The sequence below is a fragment of the Sminthopsis crassicaudata genome, chromosome 5 (assembly GCF_048593235.1).
Source record: "Sminthopsis crassicaudata isolate SCR6 chromosome 5, ASM4859323v1, whole genome shotgun sequence".
In the NCBI taxonomy this organism is placed as follows: Eukaryota; Metazoa; Chordata; class Mammalia; order Dasyuromorphia; family Dasyuridae; genus Sminthopsis; species Sminthopsis crassicaudata.
Window position 1 is genome coordinate 114,160,196 of NC_133621.1, and position 19,154 is coordinate 114,179,349.

Consider the following 19,154-nt stretch of genomic DNA (forward strand, 5'->3'; position numbering starts at 1 on the left):
TTGGAATCCTGCCATTAGGAAAAGTTTTCACCTTAGATCCAGCCCTTTTGTCTTCCCCACTAGTGGGAAGCAAGGGATCCTTGCCGCCAGTGCTTTGAGCTCTTCTTCTTCTGGATCCTTTGCCTGTTGGGGCTTCAGGCTCATTGCCTTTGTTCTGGAAGCAGAGCGTCCCTGAGTTTGGACCTGATTTTCCATTTTTGGCCTGTGGAAGACAACAGGCAGGAGTATAGCGGTGCCAGCCAGTCCCAGTGTGCTTTGGGCACCTGTTATTAATGGATAAGGGTTTATTTTCTTTTCTAGGAGGAGCGGGTGTCTACATTTCTGTTCTTCCCTTTGGGCCTCCTTACTGCTCAATGTCTTTATTCCTATCAATTCTCACTTCAGAAGAAAGCTATAAGTCCCAGTTCCTCCTATTGACTCTGTCAGTTTGCAGTATGGCCAAGGGAAAGAGTAACCCAGAACCAGAATCTTAGCTTCCCTTCTCACCCTTGGTGATACCTGTAAGCCCCGGAGGTAGCAGCTGAGGCACAAAGATGGCCCAAGCTTGTTATATCAAATGGCAGGGACCATGCATCTATCTCTCTGCGGCTTGTATCCCCTAGGAGACCTAAGCCAAGTAGAACTAGCAGGTGACTATATCAAGTGTCTCCTTTCCTGAGATCCCCAAAATCTGAATTGTTTCTAGTAGCTTTTTAGTTGATTCTCTGGTGTTCTCTAAGTATACCATCATATTACCTGCAAAAAGTGATAATTTGGTTTCCTCGTGACCTACTCCAATTCTTTTAATCTTTTTTTCTTCTCTTATTTCCAAAGCTAGCATTTCTAATACAATATTGAATAGTAATGGTGAGGGTGGGCAACCTTATTTCACCCCTGATTTGTCCCCATTACATACGATGCTTACTGATGTTTTTAAATAGATGCTACTGTTCATTTAAGGAAAAGTCCATTTATTTCTATACTTTCTAGTGTTATTAATAGAATGGATGTTGTACCCTTTGATCTAACAGTGTTACTATTGGGCTTATATCCCAAGGAAATTTTAAAGAAGGGAAAGAGACCTGTATGTGCAGGAATGTTTGTGGCAGCTCTCTTTGTAGTGGCCAGAAACTGGAAAATGAATGGATGTCCATCAATTGGAGAATGGCTGAATAAATTATGGTATATGAATATTATGGAATATCATTGTTCTGTAAGAAATGACCAGCAGGATGAATACAGAAAGGCCTGGAGAGACTTGTATGAACTGATGCTGAGTGAAATGAGCAGGACCAGGAGATCATTATACACTTCAACAACACTATATGAGGATCAATTCCGATGGACATGGCTCTCTCCAACAATGAGATGAGCCAAATCAGTTCCAATAGAGCAGTAATGAACTGAACAAGCTACACCCAGCAAAAGAACTCTGGGAGATGACTATGAACCACAACATAGAATTCTCAATCCCTCTATTTTTTTCCATTGCATTTCTGATTTCCTTCACAGGCTAATTGTACACTGTTTCAAAGTCTGATTCTTTTTGTACAGCAAAATAACTGTTTGGACATGTATACATATATTGTATTTAATTTATACTTTAACATATGTAACATGTATTGGTCAACCTGCCATCTGGGGTGGGGGGAGGAGGGGAAAAATTAGAACAAAAGGTTCAGCAATTGTCAATGCTGAAAAATTACCCCTGCATATATCTGGTAAATAAAAAGCTATAATAATTTTAAAAAAGAATAAAAAATGAATGGATGGATGTTGGATTTTATCAAATGCTTTTTCTGCATCTATTGAATTAATCATATGATTTTTGGTAGTTTGGTTATTGATAGATCCCCAAAATCTAAAGCTCTACTTGGGGTTGGTTGATTTCCTTTCTCACCCCTACTTTGTCTCCTGATATCTTTTCTTTTCTTTTTTTTTTTTTGCTAAGGCAATTGAGGTTAATTAAGTGACTTGCCCAGGGTCACCCAGCTAGGAAGTGTTGAGTGTCTGAGGTGGGATTTGAATTTAGTTCCTCCTGACTTCAGGACTGCTCCATCTAGCTGCTCTCTTCTCTTCCCTCCCTCCCTCCCCCCATATCTTTTTTTAAAACTCAACAAGATTTTATTTTGGATTAAATGGAGTTATTATGGGCTTGTTCTTTTTCTAGAAAGTAAAACTCAGCCCCTTCAATTCTAGCTTAAGTCAATTGATAAGAATTTATTGAGTACCCTCCTTCCATGTACACGCTGCTAAGCACTTATAACACTTGTCATATGCTGCTGATCATTCTTTCCCTATAGAGAGCATCTCCACATACACATTATCTTCACACAAGCTTTGGGAAGCAGGTATCATCATTCCCACTTTCACAGGTGAGGAAACTCACTTAGCCAGTTAGTGGCAGAACTAGGTCTAGAAGCCAGTCTCAAAGTCCCATTTGAGGGTCCTTTCCGTCTTTGTTGTTGCTTGTCATTAATAACAACTACTCATTTTATTTAGCACCTCGAGGTAATGGCTGTCCCCCACAGTGGACATGTACCCCCATGTCACCTCCATCTCTCATCTAATTTAAAGGCCTTTTCTGAGTCCCACTCCCAATATGTTACATTTATTTTGTGTGGTTTTTTTGTGCATGTCTTCCTCCCTAAAGTATGGTGCTTAAGAGCAGGTGTCTCCTGTTTTGTTCCACAAACATTCCATCTCTAAGATCTTCAGTGTTTTCTCTGGCTGTCCTCCATGACTGGAATGCCCTGCTCATTGCCACCTACTGGCTTCCCTAGCTTCCTTTAAGTCCCAATTAAAATCTCATCCTCTACCAGAAGAAGCCTTTTCCAACCCTTCCTAAACACAATGCCTTCTCTCTCTTATTTTTTCCTGTTTATCCTGTATGTGGCTTGTTTGTACATATTTTCTTGCCATCTCTCCTAGTTGATTCTAAGCTCCCTGAGGGTAATGACTGCCTTTTTCCTTTTTGTATACTTGCACATAGTAGGTGCTTTACAAACACTTGATCTTAGGTTAGTGGAGGCTTGGGAAAGCATCTCTCATCCTCAAAAGGAGCAAGCTTAGGAAATAAATCTGAAACTTTCCCAGGGAAGAATGTTTTGGGTTCCTCTTGAGAACAACTAAGGCTCAGGAGTAGTAGAATAGGTAGAAGAAGAAAACAGGTAGAAGAAGAAAACAAGCATGGTGGGATGTTTGTCTTCAGTGGAGTTTGCCTGGCAGTCCTTTCCCCTTCTCTGTGTTGCAATCACTTTCCCTCTGGGAATATTAGATGGGTCCCTGAGCCCTTGTCTTGCCTCTTAATGATTGGGGAGGAGATTGGGAAATGAGAACCTTAAGGTGCCAGAGATGGGTGAGGGTGGAATCTTGGTGGTCTTTATTCTGGGAAAACTAAAGAAGCATTGGGACTAGATAGGAGAAGATCATGGATGTCCTGGCTCCTTGACTGTCAATCAATCCAGTGTTGCTTCTGTCAAGTGGAGATGACCCAGTTGTAGGTTTGGGGAGTTCAAGGTCTCAGTTGTCCTAGAGTAAAAGGAAGAAAAGTTCCATGAGTCACTCACCTGGTTCTTCAGTCTCTGAGACATCAGCTAAAAGGGAGAAAAGGTAGGGACTTGGTCACTGATTCATTACATCACCCTGTCAGTGGTCTTTAGGTTCCTTGTGGAAGGATCACTTATCTTCTTGTGGCCCCCACAAGAGGACTGTGCCCATCAGGTTTGCAAATGTTGGAGAGAATCTTCCGCAGGTTTTTGCTCTTCTTGGATGGCTCAGGAGAGATCTGTTTCATGCTCTCCTCATCCAGATTGAGAGACAATAAGTATCTCTGCATGTCTGTGATTGGGGAGTGCTTCGAACAAGGCTGTTGGTGATCTGGACTAGAAAAGTTCCCATCCTGCTTTCCTTCCAACCCTCCTCTTCTATTTTTCTGTCCATTCATACCATGGAGGGCTGGTCCAACCGTTCACTATATAGATGAGGGAACTAAGACCCAAAGAGGTTTAATTTGTCCCAGTCATCACAGGGAGTGTCACCGAGACACCTCAGGTTATGTGACTCCAAGTGAAGTGCACTTTCTATTATTAATCTATCGCTAATAATGACTGATCCAAGTCTCTTTAAAAGTGAGGAAGTAGGGAACGCAGAAAGGGCTAGATTTGGAGTCAGGGGACCACAGCCACATTCTGGCCCTGTGTCTTATTGGCTACAAGACTGATCTTGGGCAAATTACCCCATTTCTCTAGGTTTCAGTTTTCCTCCTCTGTCAAATGAGAGCGTTGGACAAGATCCCCAAGTCCCTTTCAGCTCTACATCCTCTACCTTTTACATTCTTGAGTTGAGAGGCAGTCGAAGGGTGAGAGGTAAGGGAAAGTCAAAGGTCATCCCCCTTTCTCAGGGAGGGGGGGCCAGGGGGTTTGCCCACTCACCACATTGGGATGCTTTTCATCAGCTAGCGCTGTCTGCTTGGAGCACTCCTGGTGCTGCTGCCACCTTCTCAGTGCCCAAATGCCCAGACTAAATCCGGTCACCAGAAATAGCCCTGCCAGGGATAGGCTGCCCACCACTACCACCCTGTCAGCCATATTTGGGGAGGAGGACAACTCTGAAGGATCTGGAGGAACTGTGAGGAAGAATATGGAACAAGGGAATACCCAGCTCAGCAACCCTCCCATCGTTCCCCCCCCCCATTTTATTTGAACAAGACTTGAGATCAATGTCTCCCATTCCCCTATTATTTCCCATGGTCCATCCACCCTCCCCCTCTCTAGGATCTTGCTATTACCTGCCTGGTCCGAGGGCAGCACCTCCACACTGACAGTGGTATTGGCCACCTCCCCTGATTCTGCATCCTGAGCAATCACCTAGAGCCAGACCAGAGAGATCATGGAGGGAAACAGAGATTAGGAAGCATTTGGTTCAGTCATAAAGGAGTTAACTAAGGATGTTTCACTCTTCTTCCCCTAAATCTTCCCCCTATCCACCCCACTTCTACACACACACTCAGTAAAAAGAAGTCATATTTTTTCAGTTGTAGAACCCAGGATTGCCCAACAAGGTCAATTTGGGAAGTGAATCCAGGCATCCTGGGTACCAGGCTCTCCTCATGACAAGGGAGTCATGTTTAGCTGTAACTACCAGTCAGAAGATCTCAAGGAAGGAAGTTCTGAAAGGGGTGGGGTTAGTTAGTGTCTAGGAGCAGAGAAGAAAACTTGGGCTGGTGGGAGGGCCTTTTACCTGCAGCAGGTAGGTCTCCTGTGCCTGGAGTTGATTTGGCTTTGCTAGGAGCAGTCCGTCTCTTGTGACAGAGAAAAGCTGGGAGTGGTTGCCTTCAGACACTAGCTTGTACCACAGGTTTGGATTAACTCCCTGTTGGGGATTGGTATTAGATGTATCCAGGAGGGAGGCAGGTGATGAGGTGTGTGTGTGTGTGTGTGTGTGTGTGTGTGTGTGTGTGTGTGTCCCATAATTCCATACCCCACTGGGGCTTTACCCAAGGGTCTCTTCCCATTCCCCATTTGGGATCCAATTCATGATGCAAATTATACTAGGTTTTTGTCAGTATCTCCCATCATTGGAAGAGGGATGCTCTTCCTTCTCACTTCTCTCTTAGAATTCTTGGCTTCCTTCAAAACTTAGGTTAAATGCTCTCTTCTGCAGGAGTTCTGACAGCTTTTAGTGCCCTTTCTTCCAAGGTTACCTTTCATTTATTCTGTACACATCTTCTACTGTATATACATAATTATTAACATATATAATAATAATGTTAACATTATTAACATGTTGTCTCTGCCATTAGAATGTGAATTCGTTGAAGAAAGGGACCACAATTGTTTTTCTTTGTATCTTTTTAGCACTTTGAGCAATGCTTAGTTCTTAGTAATGAGCTAATTCTTAGTTCATAGTAATAGTCAGTCAGAATCACTATTTATTAGGCACCCACTATGCTAGAGATAAAAGAAAGGCAAAAGATAGTTTTTCTTTCAAGGAACTCATAAGTTAAGGTAATAATAAGACTAACAACATGTAAAAAATATATATGTATACAGAATGAATAGAAAATAATCAATAGGAAGAAGATATTAAGATTAAAGGAATCAGGAAAGACTTTAATTAGAAGGTGGGGCTTTGGTTGAGACTTGAAGGAAGCCAGGAATACCAAGAGATGGAGATGGGGAGAGAGAGAGAGAGACTCTCAGGCTTGAGGGAGACTCAGAGAGAATGTCAGGTATCAAGAGATGGGGTCTCTTGTTCCTAGAACAGCAAAAAATTTAATAAAGACTTGTCAATTGATTGATTGATGCCATCTCTCCATCTGTACATCCCCTCTGTAGAGTTCTTCAAGGGTCAAAAAGAGAAATATCCCTCATACCCACAGAAGACCCCAAACTCTGGGGAAGGGGTAATAGCTCACATTGGGGAAGTCTGGGTCCACTGCATGGAGAGAAAGGACCTGCCCATCATAGGTGACCAGAAGGGTGGCAGTATCCGGACTCTCGAGCACAAAGGCAGTATGGTGGGGCAAGGAGAAGCGAGGTGGATGATGGTTGGCAGCCAGTACCCTCACTAGCACCTCTGACACAGCGTACTTTCTGGGGTCATTCACCTGAGCTGCCTGTAGGGGCATGAGAAAGGGAATGAGTACCAGGTTCAGAGTGATAAATTCATTGGAGGCTAGAGAGAGATTATTATTTCTCTTCCCATTCTTACCATGATGGAGATGAATGATTTGGTTTCACTGGAGAAGAAAAAAAGAAAAGAAAAAAGAGAAAGAAGAGGAAGAAGAAAAACGAGGAGAAGGAAGAAGAAAAAAAGAAGAGAAGGAGGAATAAAAGAAACTTTGAAAGGTAAATATTGATGAATTAATGCAGAGGGAAATAAAATGATTTTATATTATAACAATATTGTAAAATTGAACAATTCTAAAAGTCTTAAAATCTGATCAGCAATAGTTATAGAGGAACATTGATAAAGAATGCTACCTTCACTTAATAGATAGGTGGTGGACCAATATACAGCTTGAGACACATGTTTTTGGATGTGACTAATAAGGAATTTGTTGTGTTTGACAATATATATTTTTGTTTGGTTATTTTTTTGTCTGTTCCCCCACTCCCCAGTGGTGAGACAAGGGGAGGAGGAGAGGGAGAGTAATAGAAAAAAAGTTTTATCATTTAAAAAAAATTTAGAAGAAAAGAACAAAAAAAAAAATCCTCCTATTGATGGAAGTGCCATTTCCTTATAGGATGGACATAGCTGGTCTTTAGAACTTCTGTAGATCTTTTGTCTTTTTTTTCAATAGAGAGGATTAACCATATTGACTCCCGTGCATCCTGTTTATCAAGTAACAGAGGAGGTAACTAAAGCACAGAGAGGGATTGTCTTAGTCCAAATCAAGATGTGGGTATGTTTCCTAATTCTAAACAGACCAGTTGAGTATTTGGTTCAGAAATGCAAAAAAATCCCAAACAAACACCATCAAAAAACTCCTACCCCATCATTTCTCTAACCATCTTCCCAAGAGAGCCAACTACTCTGATTCTCCGAGGCCACAGGATATTAGATTTTAGAATTAGAAAGAATTGACAGATCATTTCGTCCAATCTTCATTTTACAGATTTACTCAGTAAACTGAGGAAAAAGTAGAGACTGGGTGATTTGGCTGAGGTCACAAGATTCCAACTCTATCATCCTCTTCTTTCTACTCTAGCACCATGTTTTCCTAGCCTGACTCTTCTTCCCTTCTCCTTCCTCCCTAGTACATAGTACCCCATGGCACTCTGTAGTCCCCTCCCTGTCCCATCCCACCTCTCTATCCCTATTTCATGATGGAGTAGAAAGAGCGCAGCAGAGCAGAAACTGAGCTGTTTCACTCCGGGATTACTTTGAAAAAAGTTTTTTGCAAATTTGTGTAGCCTGGCAAAGTCCTGAGTGAATGCTGCTTAAGCAGGGGCAGTAATACTGATGCTGGAAAAATGCCCAGTGGGATGCAGTGGTAGGGACTTATTTTGGTTTGTTTTAGAGACTGGGAGAGAGATTGTGGCGACATCTGGGGAGAAACGTGCCCTAGAGAGAACAAGAGAAAGGCGGAGAGCCCTTGGAGTTGTAGAGACACTGCCCTTGACCTTGAAGATTTCCGTTGGCCATGGAAAAATTCTTCTCACTTCACTGCCTCTCTAGAGCTCATCTCTCTACATGTGTCTCTGAAGTCTCTCTCTCTCCCCCAAGGCTTGCAAGAGTCTAAAGTGAATTCCTGGGGCAGCTAAGTAGCTCAGTGGGTAGAGCACTGGAGTCAGGAAGAGCTGAATTTAAATCTGGCCTCAATCACTTATTAGCTGTGTGACCCTGGGAAGATCACTTAACACTGATTGCCTCAAAATTTTTTTGTGAATCCATTAGCAGTTATTATACATCTCACTCATTATTCTCTTTGCCAATCAGGAATCACATCTCTCTGCCCATCTTCCTATGCACAAGCAGCAGCATAGGGCTCCACAAAACTGTCTAGGCTTGGGCAGAAAGATTAGAACTGAAAGCGCTCTCTCTCTCTCTCTCTCTCTCTCTCTCTCTCTCTCTCTCTCTCTCTCTCTCTCTCTCTCTCTCTCTCTCTCCATTCCCACCCTCCTCCTCCAAGTCCTGAAAATGGCAGCTTCTCTGGCCCAGTTGTTCACCTTTTCTGGAGATACACAGAGTCTCATGGACCCTCAAATTTAGAAATTAATTTCATATTAAATAAAAATTGCTGAGCAAACTAGAATTTGGAAGACAGGCTTAAACTAGCATCTTACATCACATCCCACAAGTATTAAAGATAATTCCATATTTAAAAAATAAGAAAAAAGTTAATCACATATCTCACATAGCTATTGGTAGGAGGTCCATATAAATAAGTACATTTTCAGGAATTGGAGTAGCCCAGAGCTTTGTTGGGATTTTCCCCCAGATAACAGAAAGGCTGCAGGTTGCCATCTTTGTTTCACCTTATTGGGCCATACCATTACAGTGAGGTGGAAGGTGGACGTGAGCTGGCTGCTGGGAGCCTCTCTTTGCATGGTGAGGGCCCCTGTGCTGTTATCCATATGAAAATAGTCACCGTCTGCCCCTGCAAATTAAAGTAGCCGGTTGAGAGCCTTAATCTGACTTCTTGTCCAGCCTCCTGTCCCCATTGTCTTCCACTCTTTAAATGAGCTCTCTTTAGCTTCCCTGAGATCCAGACCTATGAAGCTTCCTTTGAGAGGGAAACGGACAAGGGATTGTGCTAGAGTTTTTCTTCAAAGGATAATCTGCCAGGCCCAGCCCTCTCTGGGACCCTCACTCTCTCTACCCTTCCTACATGCTCTCTGACTGGTCCCACAGGGATGCATTTCAAAATTAATCTGGCAGCTCCCTCTCCAGTTTGTGTCAGACACTGCATTAAGAGGACCATAATTCTTAACTTTATTGTTGTCATGGAACCCTTTGAGAGTCTGATTAAACCTCTGAACCCCTTCTTAGAATAAATGCATAAAATATGATAATAAGATAATAATGAAATACAATGAGCAAAATATATGAAAAAAACCCAAAACCAAAAATCCACAGACCTTAGGTTAAAGACCGCTGATGTAGTTCAACCATCTCATTTTGTAAGATGAGGATGTTGAGACTGAGAAAAAGTAAAGGGACTTGCCCAAGATTACAAAGGTAATAATAAGAAACAAACTTTGGATTTGCTCACACGTTGTCTGACTCCCAATCTAGCATTCTATCCACTATTATTACCTTCCGAAAGTAACAAAAAAAACCAAAACACTGCTTTGAAAAATAAAAACGACAAAAGAATGAAAATTATGAAAAGATAGGGATGAAGGTTGAATAGCACTTCTGGATCTCTAAATATAAATGAGTAGTCATTAAAACCTTGTGGTATTGCTTTAAAAAATGTAGAGGCCTATTAATGGAAATGATTAGGTAAGGGAGAATCATAAACAGTGAAACTCAATTACTTATTATATATATATATATATATATATATATCTTTTTATATATATATATATAATTATTTAGGAATTAATTTCACATCAGATAAAAATTTCTGAGCAAACAGGACTTGGAAGAGGTTAGATAAGGGAGAAGCATAACTCAATACATACATATATATATATTACATGTATTATTTAGGAATTAATTTCATATTAGATGAAAATTGCTGAGCAAACAGGAATTTGAAAGAGATTAGGCTTAAACTAGCATCTTACATCACATTCCACAAGTAATAAAGATAATTCCATATAAAAAAAATATGAAAAGAGGCAGCTAGGTGGCGCAGTGGATAGAGCACCAGCCTTGAATTCAGGAGGACCCGAGTTCAAATCTGGTCTCAGACACTTAACACTTCCTAGCTGTGTGACCCTGGGCAAGTCACTTAACCCCAACTGACTTGGGGGAAAAAAGGAAAAAAATTAATCATATACTTATGTGAGCATAGCCATTGGTAGGAGGTACATATGAATAAGTACATTTTCTATCACTCTTTGTCTCTGTCTCTCTGAAAATAACTTTGATGATTTCTGACCTGGTACCCTGTTAGAAAACAGGAAGGAGGGTAGCTTATATGGATGGGGGTTGGGGACCAAAGACTAGGGCCTGACTTTTTTGTTGGATACCCAGTCCATCCCAGGGGCCCAAGTTGCCCAATACCTGCAAGAATGGAATAGGAAATAGCAGCCTTGAGGTCTCGATCTCCATCTTCTGCATAGATATCTCCGGGCTGAAAGCGTAAAGGCCCTTCCTGGAGAGAGAAGACCCTAAGGCTGGCTTCACACTAGGCTGGGATAGGATGTATAGGAGTTGGAATGGGCGTGGGGTTAGCAGGGACTTAAGGAAAGGTAAGAACCAAGAATTTGATCTGAAGGTCTGGGATGGGAACCCTAGAATGCTCCATTGGACCACTGTGAGGATCAATAATAGACATAAAATGCTTGATGAGTTTTCCCACTCTATGTAAATGTTCTCCATGTTATTATCACTGTAATATTCCAGGGGTTCCTAACTTTTTGTTGTTCTGAAACACTCTATCCAAGTTTAGCCTTTACATAGTACTCCAAAAAGACTGAGCTTGGTAGCCTTCCCCAATCACCCCTAACAAGAAGTGACTGCTTCTGTCCTCAGGTTTTCTTACTATACTTTGTCCAGAGCTCTCTTTTTCTCTTCTCCCATTCTATCTTGTATCACTTTTATTTGTATCTACATGATGGTATTATCATTATTATTATTAATTCCTATTAGATTGTAAGCTTTAAGAGGGCAGGGACTATGTTATTTAAAAATATCTTTGTATCCTCACCAGTTGCTTAATGCATTTTTCTCAGACTGAAGAACAGAACCCAGGTAGAAGAGGTAGTTATAGGAACAAGGATATTCGTCTAGGATTCTTTTGGGGAAAGGAGCAGTAACTGTGCCTCTATCTCCCCTTTTTGCCCTTTCTACTAGAGATTGGTATCCTCCAGTTCACTGGTGTGCTTGGTATATAGGTTATTTCAACCTCCTTGAACTCCCAGAACCCTATTCCAGCAAGGGTTCTAAAAGCCCAGGAACTCACCGGGGTCTCTCCCTCTGTAATGTTGACTGTGTAAATGGGGCTTAGGCAGACGTGGGAGTTCTGAGGTCCCAGGGGGCGGCAGGGCAGGAAGCTTGGGTACTGGTCATCTCCGTCCAGGACATTGATATGGACAGTGGTGGTGCACTTGTATCGTTCCCTGGTACTCATCTCCTGTTGGGAGAGATCACCGTCAGCCTAGGAGGGGCAGGACCCTCACCCAACACGTCCCCCCAATGTGAAGAGAAGAACATCCTCATTAATAACAAGGCTTACTGGACCTGGAGTCAGGAAGTTTGTCCCAGACATTTACCAGCTGGACAACCCTTGGTTACTTAATCTCTCAAACCTCTGTTTTCTCATCTGTAAACTGGTGATAAAAATATTATCTACCACAGAGGGTTGTTGACAGCATGAAATGAGAAAAAAACATATATAAAGCTTTATGCAAACTAAAATGCCAGATGAATGTAACTCTTATTATGGTGATTATTCTATTTTTAGGTGAGAGTAGGGAAGCACATGCCCACCGCTTGGAAGAACAGAATCCTCCATGATACCCAGGAAACAGCCAAGAGAGCCCTGAGTATTCCTCTCCCTGTGACATGAGTGTTGGGGACAAGCACACACGCCATTGCAACACAGGTCCAGAGTGACAATTAAATGACCTCCCTTGCCTCCAGCAAATCCTTCAGTTGGATCAGGGACTTGGGGGTGGGCGTGGAAGTGCAGAATTTGTTCTGTGACCACTGTCCTGACCCTATAAAGGGGAACAGAGACCAGCTGTGGCCTGAACCACTTAGAGAAATTAGAAAAGGGGATGGGGGGCAACAGTCCAGGGAGATGGACACTAGGGTGTGGCTGGGAGGGAGGGTTTGGGGACCGTCTGCAGTCTATTATCTCAACTCTCTCCTAGGAAGGAAGGGTGGGTCTTTGCTTGGCTAGGTCATAGAATGACAGGTTTCCAGATCACACATCCATGTCCTGTGACTTCGTACCATGGCATGGATCACCACTTCAAGCCTGCGTTTGGTCTCAAAGTCCAGTGGCTGTGCCAGGACCACCCTCCCGCTGTTGGGCAGGTCAATGCGGAAGTGCACAGCATCAGGCTGAAATGACAGGTCAGAGAGGTAAGTAAAGTCAGTGGTTTGGGGACTTCTCTACCATGGTGGCTATAGTTTACTTCTCAATCTGTGTGCTATTGTGTAAGGAGAGTAACCATTTCTGGAGTCAGAGGACTTGGGTTTAAATGCTACGTGTGGTGTGACCCTGAGCAATCTCCCTAATCCTAATCTTCCAATCTCCCTAAGCCTCAGTTTCCCTATCTGTAAAATGAGAGGTTGGACCGGATGACCTCTAAAAACTCCCGTCGGGAATCCTGAGATTCCTTCATGAAAGTCTGAATGGAATTTGGACAGGGCTGAACATGAAGATCATAATGGAGCCCCTCTGGAGAATAATCGCTGTGCCCCGAAGCTCAGAGACTCACAGAAGTGTCGTCGATGGAATACACAAGGGAGTCCCCATCATCGTCTTCTGCCAGTGTTGTAAATACCACGGAGTGGAGGGCTGCCAGCTGGAAGGAGATGGAGAGGGGTGCTGGGTATGGCTTCCCAACCAGCCACAGCCTCCTCCTGTTACAGCTCCTCTCCTTCCAGCTGCACCTCTTCTGCCCAACCCTATCCTGCATCACTCTGTCTGCCCAAGTCTCTTTTTATCCTCCTCAGTGCGCGTCTTACCTCACTGATGTTCTGGGGAAGGAGCAGGTCTTCTTGGAAGCGGGGCTGGTGGTCATTCTCATTGAGCACCTGTATGATGACCCTATACTCCACCTGAGGAGTGGGGAAGATGAAGGGAAGATCATGGGATACAGGAGGAAGCCCCCCGGACAGGACAGGGTGCTTTGGATGGGTCTGGGATACAGGAGGGACAGGAGCAGTTGAGTGGCTCACCGTGGGAAAGCTGTCTTCAGAACAGAACAGGGTTACTACCAGAACAGGAGGATTCAGAGCCTGTAGGGTTGGAGAGGGGAGCCGATGTTAGTCCTAGCTTCCCTTCCGGCCGAGCCAATCACAGTATTCTGGACAGAGAGGTGTTCTGAGGGCAGGGTGGGGGAAGAGCGAGGGGAATCTAGGACCAGAGAATGGCCCATTGCTGCTACCCAAAGACATGGAGGTTCAAGGAATCTAGGCTGGGTAGGCATTCCCATGGACAGAAGCTGGGAAGTTTATTCTCCTCTAGGGGACTCAGAAGATCAGCTGAAATAATACAGGATGCCTCCAAAGTCTTAGCCAATGGGACCTACGTCTGGTCCATCCCCACAGACACCTCTGGAAGGGTAGAAAGGGCAGCACTGCCCCAGCAGCTGCCAGAGACAACAGACTCTGAGCATCCTTCCCTGTGTAATTATACTTTCTGTTGCTGTCCTAGTTCTTCATATACTATTGTTCTCAATGCCAGTCGTCACTGCCCATTCACTGCCCGTTTCCTACCCAGAGAGCAGGACTTACAGTCAGGAGTTCCTGGGTTCAAATGCTATCTCAGATACAAACTGGCTGTGTAAATCTGGGCAAATTAACCTTTCAGCCTCCATTTCCTTATCTGCAAAATGGGCATGATAATAATAACAATAGCATTAAACCTCACAGGGTTTTGTGGGACTCCACTGAGAGCATATATTTAAAGTTTTATAAACCTTAAAGTGCTAAGTAAATGCCAGCCATTATTGTGGTGGCAGTCATTATTATTATTTCTGCTATATTCCACTTTACTCTAGGTTTCTTCTCCATGGTCATTGCTACCATGATCCCAGGAGTACTGACAGCTCAGCAAAGGGAGAGTGAATCTAGGTGTGTGGATGGGGAAGGAGAGGAGACCTTTGTCTACCTCTGCCTGGCCTGAGTTCTTTCTATGTGGAGGGCCAAGAGAGTGATCCTTCTACTATTGATACATCACAGTTTTGCTTCTCATTGTCACCATAATGAGTCTCCTGGATTCCTAGGACCAGAAAGGACCTTAAGGATTATTTATTCATTTTACAGTGAATAAACTGAACCCCAGAGAGGGGGGAGGTATGACTTGTCCACTTGTGTAATCAAATAGTAACAAATCTGGATCTAGAACCCAGGGTTCCAAACTCTGAGCCCAGTGCTTTGTTCTGTTTTGCTTCTGGACCTGTGATTCCATCAGTGTAGGGAAGAACCTGCCTCAATTCCCTGAGACTTGTGTGCTTAGAATTGCATAGTGTGTTGGAAAGTGAATTGATTTCTCTATGTGGTAGACCAAACTGCCTCTATGCTGTTTTCATTAGATTACACTAAATCAAGTTTCCTTTGCATCCCTGTTTGCTGAATCTCTCCTTGCCCCAGAGCCTTCCTCCCACCCTAGAGCTTCCCCTGTCCTTACCTCTCGGTCCAGGGTCTTCTCTGTGGAAACATTCAGACGAATTGTCTTCCCCTCCAGGTAGAACCAGTGGGAGTCAGGGCCACTTAGGTAGAGCTGCAAGCCGCTGGTCAATGGGTCCCCAAAGTCTGTCAGGTTGACCACGAAGGAGCCATTGGGGCTGTTTTCTGGAATCTCTGTGAAGATGTTGCTCCCCCCCATGCATTGATCTGTACCAGCTGGAGATACATAGACATAGATTTTGAGGGCCTCGATAGGAACCTCTACTAAATTACTGAAACTACTCTTTTAAAGGTCACCTGTGATGTCTTAATCCCCCAAATCAACCACCTTTGCTCTCCTATCCAGTCTGTTGCCAAGTCTTGTCATTACACCTTTACAACATCTCTAAGATGCATATCCTGCTCTCCACTCACAAATAATCCCACCACTACATGCCTCAACTATGAGCACAGTCTTCTGGTTGGTTTCTCTTCCTTAAATCCCTCTCTATTCTATCCATCATCCACTCACCTATCAAAGTGATTTTCCTAAAACATGAGTCTGAACACGTTATACATCACATTATAATAAGTTTCAGTGGCTCCTTACTACCACATATAAAATCTCCTGTTTGGTGTTTAATGTCCTTACTACTTCTACCACCTAAATACCAATATATTTTATTTGCTTTTTGAGATATTGATTAGATGGCAAATCAATAGGGAAGAATACAGGGACCCTGGTGGAAGTATGAAATCTGAGCCAGAAGCCTGGGCTTGGTTGTAGCTCCAGCTCTAAAGGTAACCCTGTTCTAAGGTCTGACTATTCTCCTCTGCCCTATGTCCTACCCTTCCAGACACTGACTAACTTCCCTGGTGACCATAACCCTAAAGGACCAGCTCCTACCCTTGCTGGGCAAAGTTGGTTATGGGAAAGGGAACTACCAGCCTCAGCCTGGTACCTGTGTTTAGGTGAAAAGTCACAACTACAGTCAGCAGCAAGGTGTGCCATGTCAACCTCCTCTTGGTCATTCCAGCCTCCAGAGTCTGCTCTTTGCTGTTGTCCACTATGGGAGAAAGAGAGTGACCTCTATTTTTTTTCCATCGGTAGAGCCTGGCACTAAATCCTTGAGATTACATGGCCTTTGGATCTACCAGCCCCCAAATTCCATTCCAATTCATAGGAGCCCCATCCCAAATTCATTCCCATCATCTTCTCACTCCACCAGAGGGGAGAGAGAGACAGACTTGAAATACCCTGTGTCTTTTGTTGGGTTAAGTGACCCAAGCCCAGCGCTCCTGCTACATCCGAGGGAGGATGAAGGGGTTTGCTCCAGTCCTACTTCTCTGGGATGACTGACTCTCCCTGTAATAAAAAGGAAGAAACAGAAAAGAGAAAGAAACAGAGACAGATCAGAAACCCTTCTGTTTTTCTAATTTTTGCTGTTTATTGATCATCATGGACTAGACCTCTGGGGAACATTCTGGTCTCTGATTAGCTGGTGAGCCCTATGTGATCTGTTCTTTCCTCCATACCTAAGTTTCCCTAGATCTTTTAGGATTTTCCCCTTAGCCCAACCTTGGTCTTTCAAAAGAAAACCCAGGAATCTGCCCTATGCTGAGAGGCCTGACTTCTCCCAATGTCTCTGCCAAGCCTGCCAGCCCTACTAAATCTTACCTGCAAAGAGAAGCAGCCTTTCTCATTTCTGAGTGCTTCTGACCACTTTTCCATCAGGTTCCAAACTGAAGCATCAGGAAATTCATGGTTCTGAGGTCTGGATCACCTTGTATGTGTCCCTTTATGGCTCCCAAGTGCAAAATTCCTGGTGGGACAATATCCACTCCGGTTGGATACAGACAGCTCAGAGCCAAGGGGATATGGGTCAAGATGGTGGCAGCTAGTATACTGGGTTAACCGCCTTAGGTCTGGGGAATGAGCTGATAATGCCCTTATGAGCAGTCCCTCCTTACACCCTACCCCTCCTACTCCCACACATAGCAGCTAATAAGATTATCCCATTTCATTCTGTACATTGTCCATCCTTCCATTTGCTGCAAGGGGCCATGAGCAGTTCTGAACTTGAATTTCAGAACAGAACAGACTATAGCTATCCCTTCCACCTCTCAATTTTCTCTATTGAAGTTTCAATATATCATGGGTTAGCATCAGAAATTAAGTGGGAATTTGGGGGGAGTTTTGCAGAAGCCTCAGATGATACATGAAGGTGACAGAATGACACCGATGACATAGAAAAAGTTTAGAAACTCAGAAATGCATAAAATTTATATGCAGCATTGTATAACATCAATGTAATTTATTTCTTAATACCATAATAATTCAGATTTTTTTTCTGGAATGAAGGAAGAGCCAAAAGATGTTATGTGGATTTTCTATATCATGGGTAGCATGTCCCTGCAATGTGGAAGGAATAACTGCAACTGGTATTATAGAGAAAAGGAATCAGACAATAGTAGAATCTCATTGTAATGGGAAGTAAAAAAGGATCCCTTCCCCTTATCTTCTAGATACTTCTTGGGGGCAGGAACTATTTTTACCTTTTTTTGAATCCCTAGCACTTAGAATAGTATACAGTAGGCATTTAATAAATGCTTATTAACTTAACTTCCCATGGAGCCAAGTATATGTGGGGATAGGCCAGGGGCCATCCCAAAGAGCATACATGGAGCTGAGTCAGCCCTTTGGCTCTTTCCAGAGATACATGTATTCTAGCGCTTTTATGGGAGTGGGGTAGGATGGTGGAATATGATTAGCATTTGAATCTGAATAAGCTGCCATTCTAGAGACTTGGGGCTCAGTGGATACAGCACTACCCTTGGAGTGAGGAGGATTTGAGTTCAAATGTGGCCCCAGATACCCCATAGCTGTGTGGCCTTGGGCGAGTAATTTAATCCTGCTTGTCTCGGTTTTCTCATCTGTCTAATGAACCAGAGAAGGAAATGGCAACCTATTCCACTACCTTTGCCAAGAAAACCCCCAAAGGGCTCACAGAGAGTAGGACACAAATGAAAAACAACTAGACAGAGGAATGACTCTGCCCTTTATTTCCTCTTCCTCTCTTTGGAATGTGTTGAGATGATTCTAGCCCTGACTCTGACTTTGGAGAGCAGGAGAAGAAAAGGGGATCTTACTCCCCTTCCCTCCCAGAAACAATGATGACTTTAAGCAATAGAATATTTGCTATTTGTCAAGGTGAGCTTGACTCTATCTCAAGTCCTTAAGCTGCCTCTTTGGCTTCATAGGCAATCAAACAGTAATCCTGAGATAGATATTCCTAGCCTTGACTTGCCACTCACAATGATGAGGACAAGGATAATAGACAGCATTTATATAGTACGGACAGGATTAGATAAGCCCATTCATGGCCACAAGTGATGGACCTGAGTGAGTTGTTCACCTAGTGCAGGTATAACAGTGGAAGTGGAATAATGGTTCAACAGTTCCACAAATTGTTTTAAGCATCAGTCTTTCAGGGAAAACATCGTTACATGTTTTCAATATTTATCAGTGAATGCTTATGAGTATTTTGTGGCAGAAGAAATGAGTAACACTTGCATATATTCCACTTTGCATATTGAGCACTTTTCTAAGTTCAGTTGTTATTTAGTCATCTTTCAGTAACATCTGACTCTCTTTGTTTCCATTGGGGTTTTCTTGGCAAAGATTCTGCAGTGGTTTGCCGTTTCCTTCTTCAGCTCATTTTACAGATGAGGAAACTGAGGCAAAGAGTGACTTGCTCAGTGTCACACAACTAGTAAGTGTCTAAAGCCAGATTTGAACTCAGGAAGATGAGTCTTCCTTACTCTTATCTGTTGTGCCACCTAGCTAACACTTTTCTGGGTATTCAATATTTCTGGGGGGACCAATTCCCAAACTTTTCCTTAAAAAATAAGTTTTCACTTCCTAGCTGTATGACCCTGGGCAAGTCACTTAATCCTAATTGCCTTAGCAAAAAAAAGTTTTTAATTGAAATTTTCTGTTTCTTATATTATCGCTATGACCAGTATTTTCCCATCCCCCTGCCAGACAGCCAACAAAATAACAAATAATGATATTTGTTAAAAGATAAATACTCATAAAACATATCAATATATTGAAAAGAGTCCAAAAACATATGGGATTTGTGATCCTGTGGACCTCTTGCTTCCATGAAGAAGTGATTTGGGGGTGTCTTCTCACCTAGCTTCACTTG

General features: G+C 43.1%; 1 protein-coding gene and 1 long non-coding RNA gene across 4 annotated transcripts; one reads left to right on the forward strand and one right to left on the reverse strand.

The window, feature by feature from the left end:
- Positions 1 to 1,901: 1,901 nt before the first annotated feature.
- LOC141543105 (cadherin-related family member 5-like) lies at positions 1,902 to 16,825 on the reverse strand. Of its 3 annotated transcripts, none has more exons than XM_074267973.1 (16): positions 16,622 to 16,825; positions 16,201 to 16,309; positions 15,906 to 16,010; positions 14,966 to 15,180; positions 13,513 to 13,572; positions 13,300 to 13,392; positions 13,050 to 13,136; positions 12,559 to 12,669; positions 11,564 to 11,734; positions 10,663 to 10,753; positions 8,979 to 9,085; positions 6,398 to 6,598; positions 5,221 to 5,352; positions 4,769 to 4,847; positions 4,413 to 4,606; positions 1,902 to 3,510 (listed from the first exon to the last, which is right to left on the reverse strand). In XM_074267973.1, exons 3-16 carry the CDS (start codon positions 15,973 to 15,975, stop codon positions 3,502 to 3,504), a joined length of 1,620 nt encoding a protein of 539 aa, XP_074124074.1. In that variant the 5' UTR covers positions 15,976 to 16,010; positions 16,201 to 16,309; positions 16,622 to 16,825; the 3' UTR covers positions 1,902 to 3,501. The 3 variants fall into 3 exon arrangements, with proteins under 3 accessions (XP_074124074.1, XP_074124073.1, XP_074124075.1); XM_074267972.1 differs by having other exon boundaries at positions 8,964 to 9,085; XM_074267974.1 differs by lacking the exon at positions 13,513 to 13,572 and having other exon boundaries at positions 8,964 to 9,085.
- Positions 6,565 to 14,897, forward strand: LOC141543107 (uncharacterized). The gene is made up of 3 exons (XR_012482332.1): positions 6,565 to 6,830; positions 12,065 to 12,690; positions 12,871 to 14,897. It is a non-coding gene; the product is annotated as an uncharacterized LOC141543107 (long non-coding RNA).
- Positions 16,826 to 19,154: the final 2,329 nt, after the last annotated feature.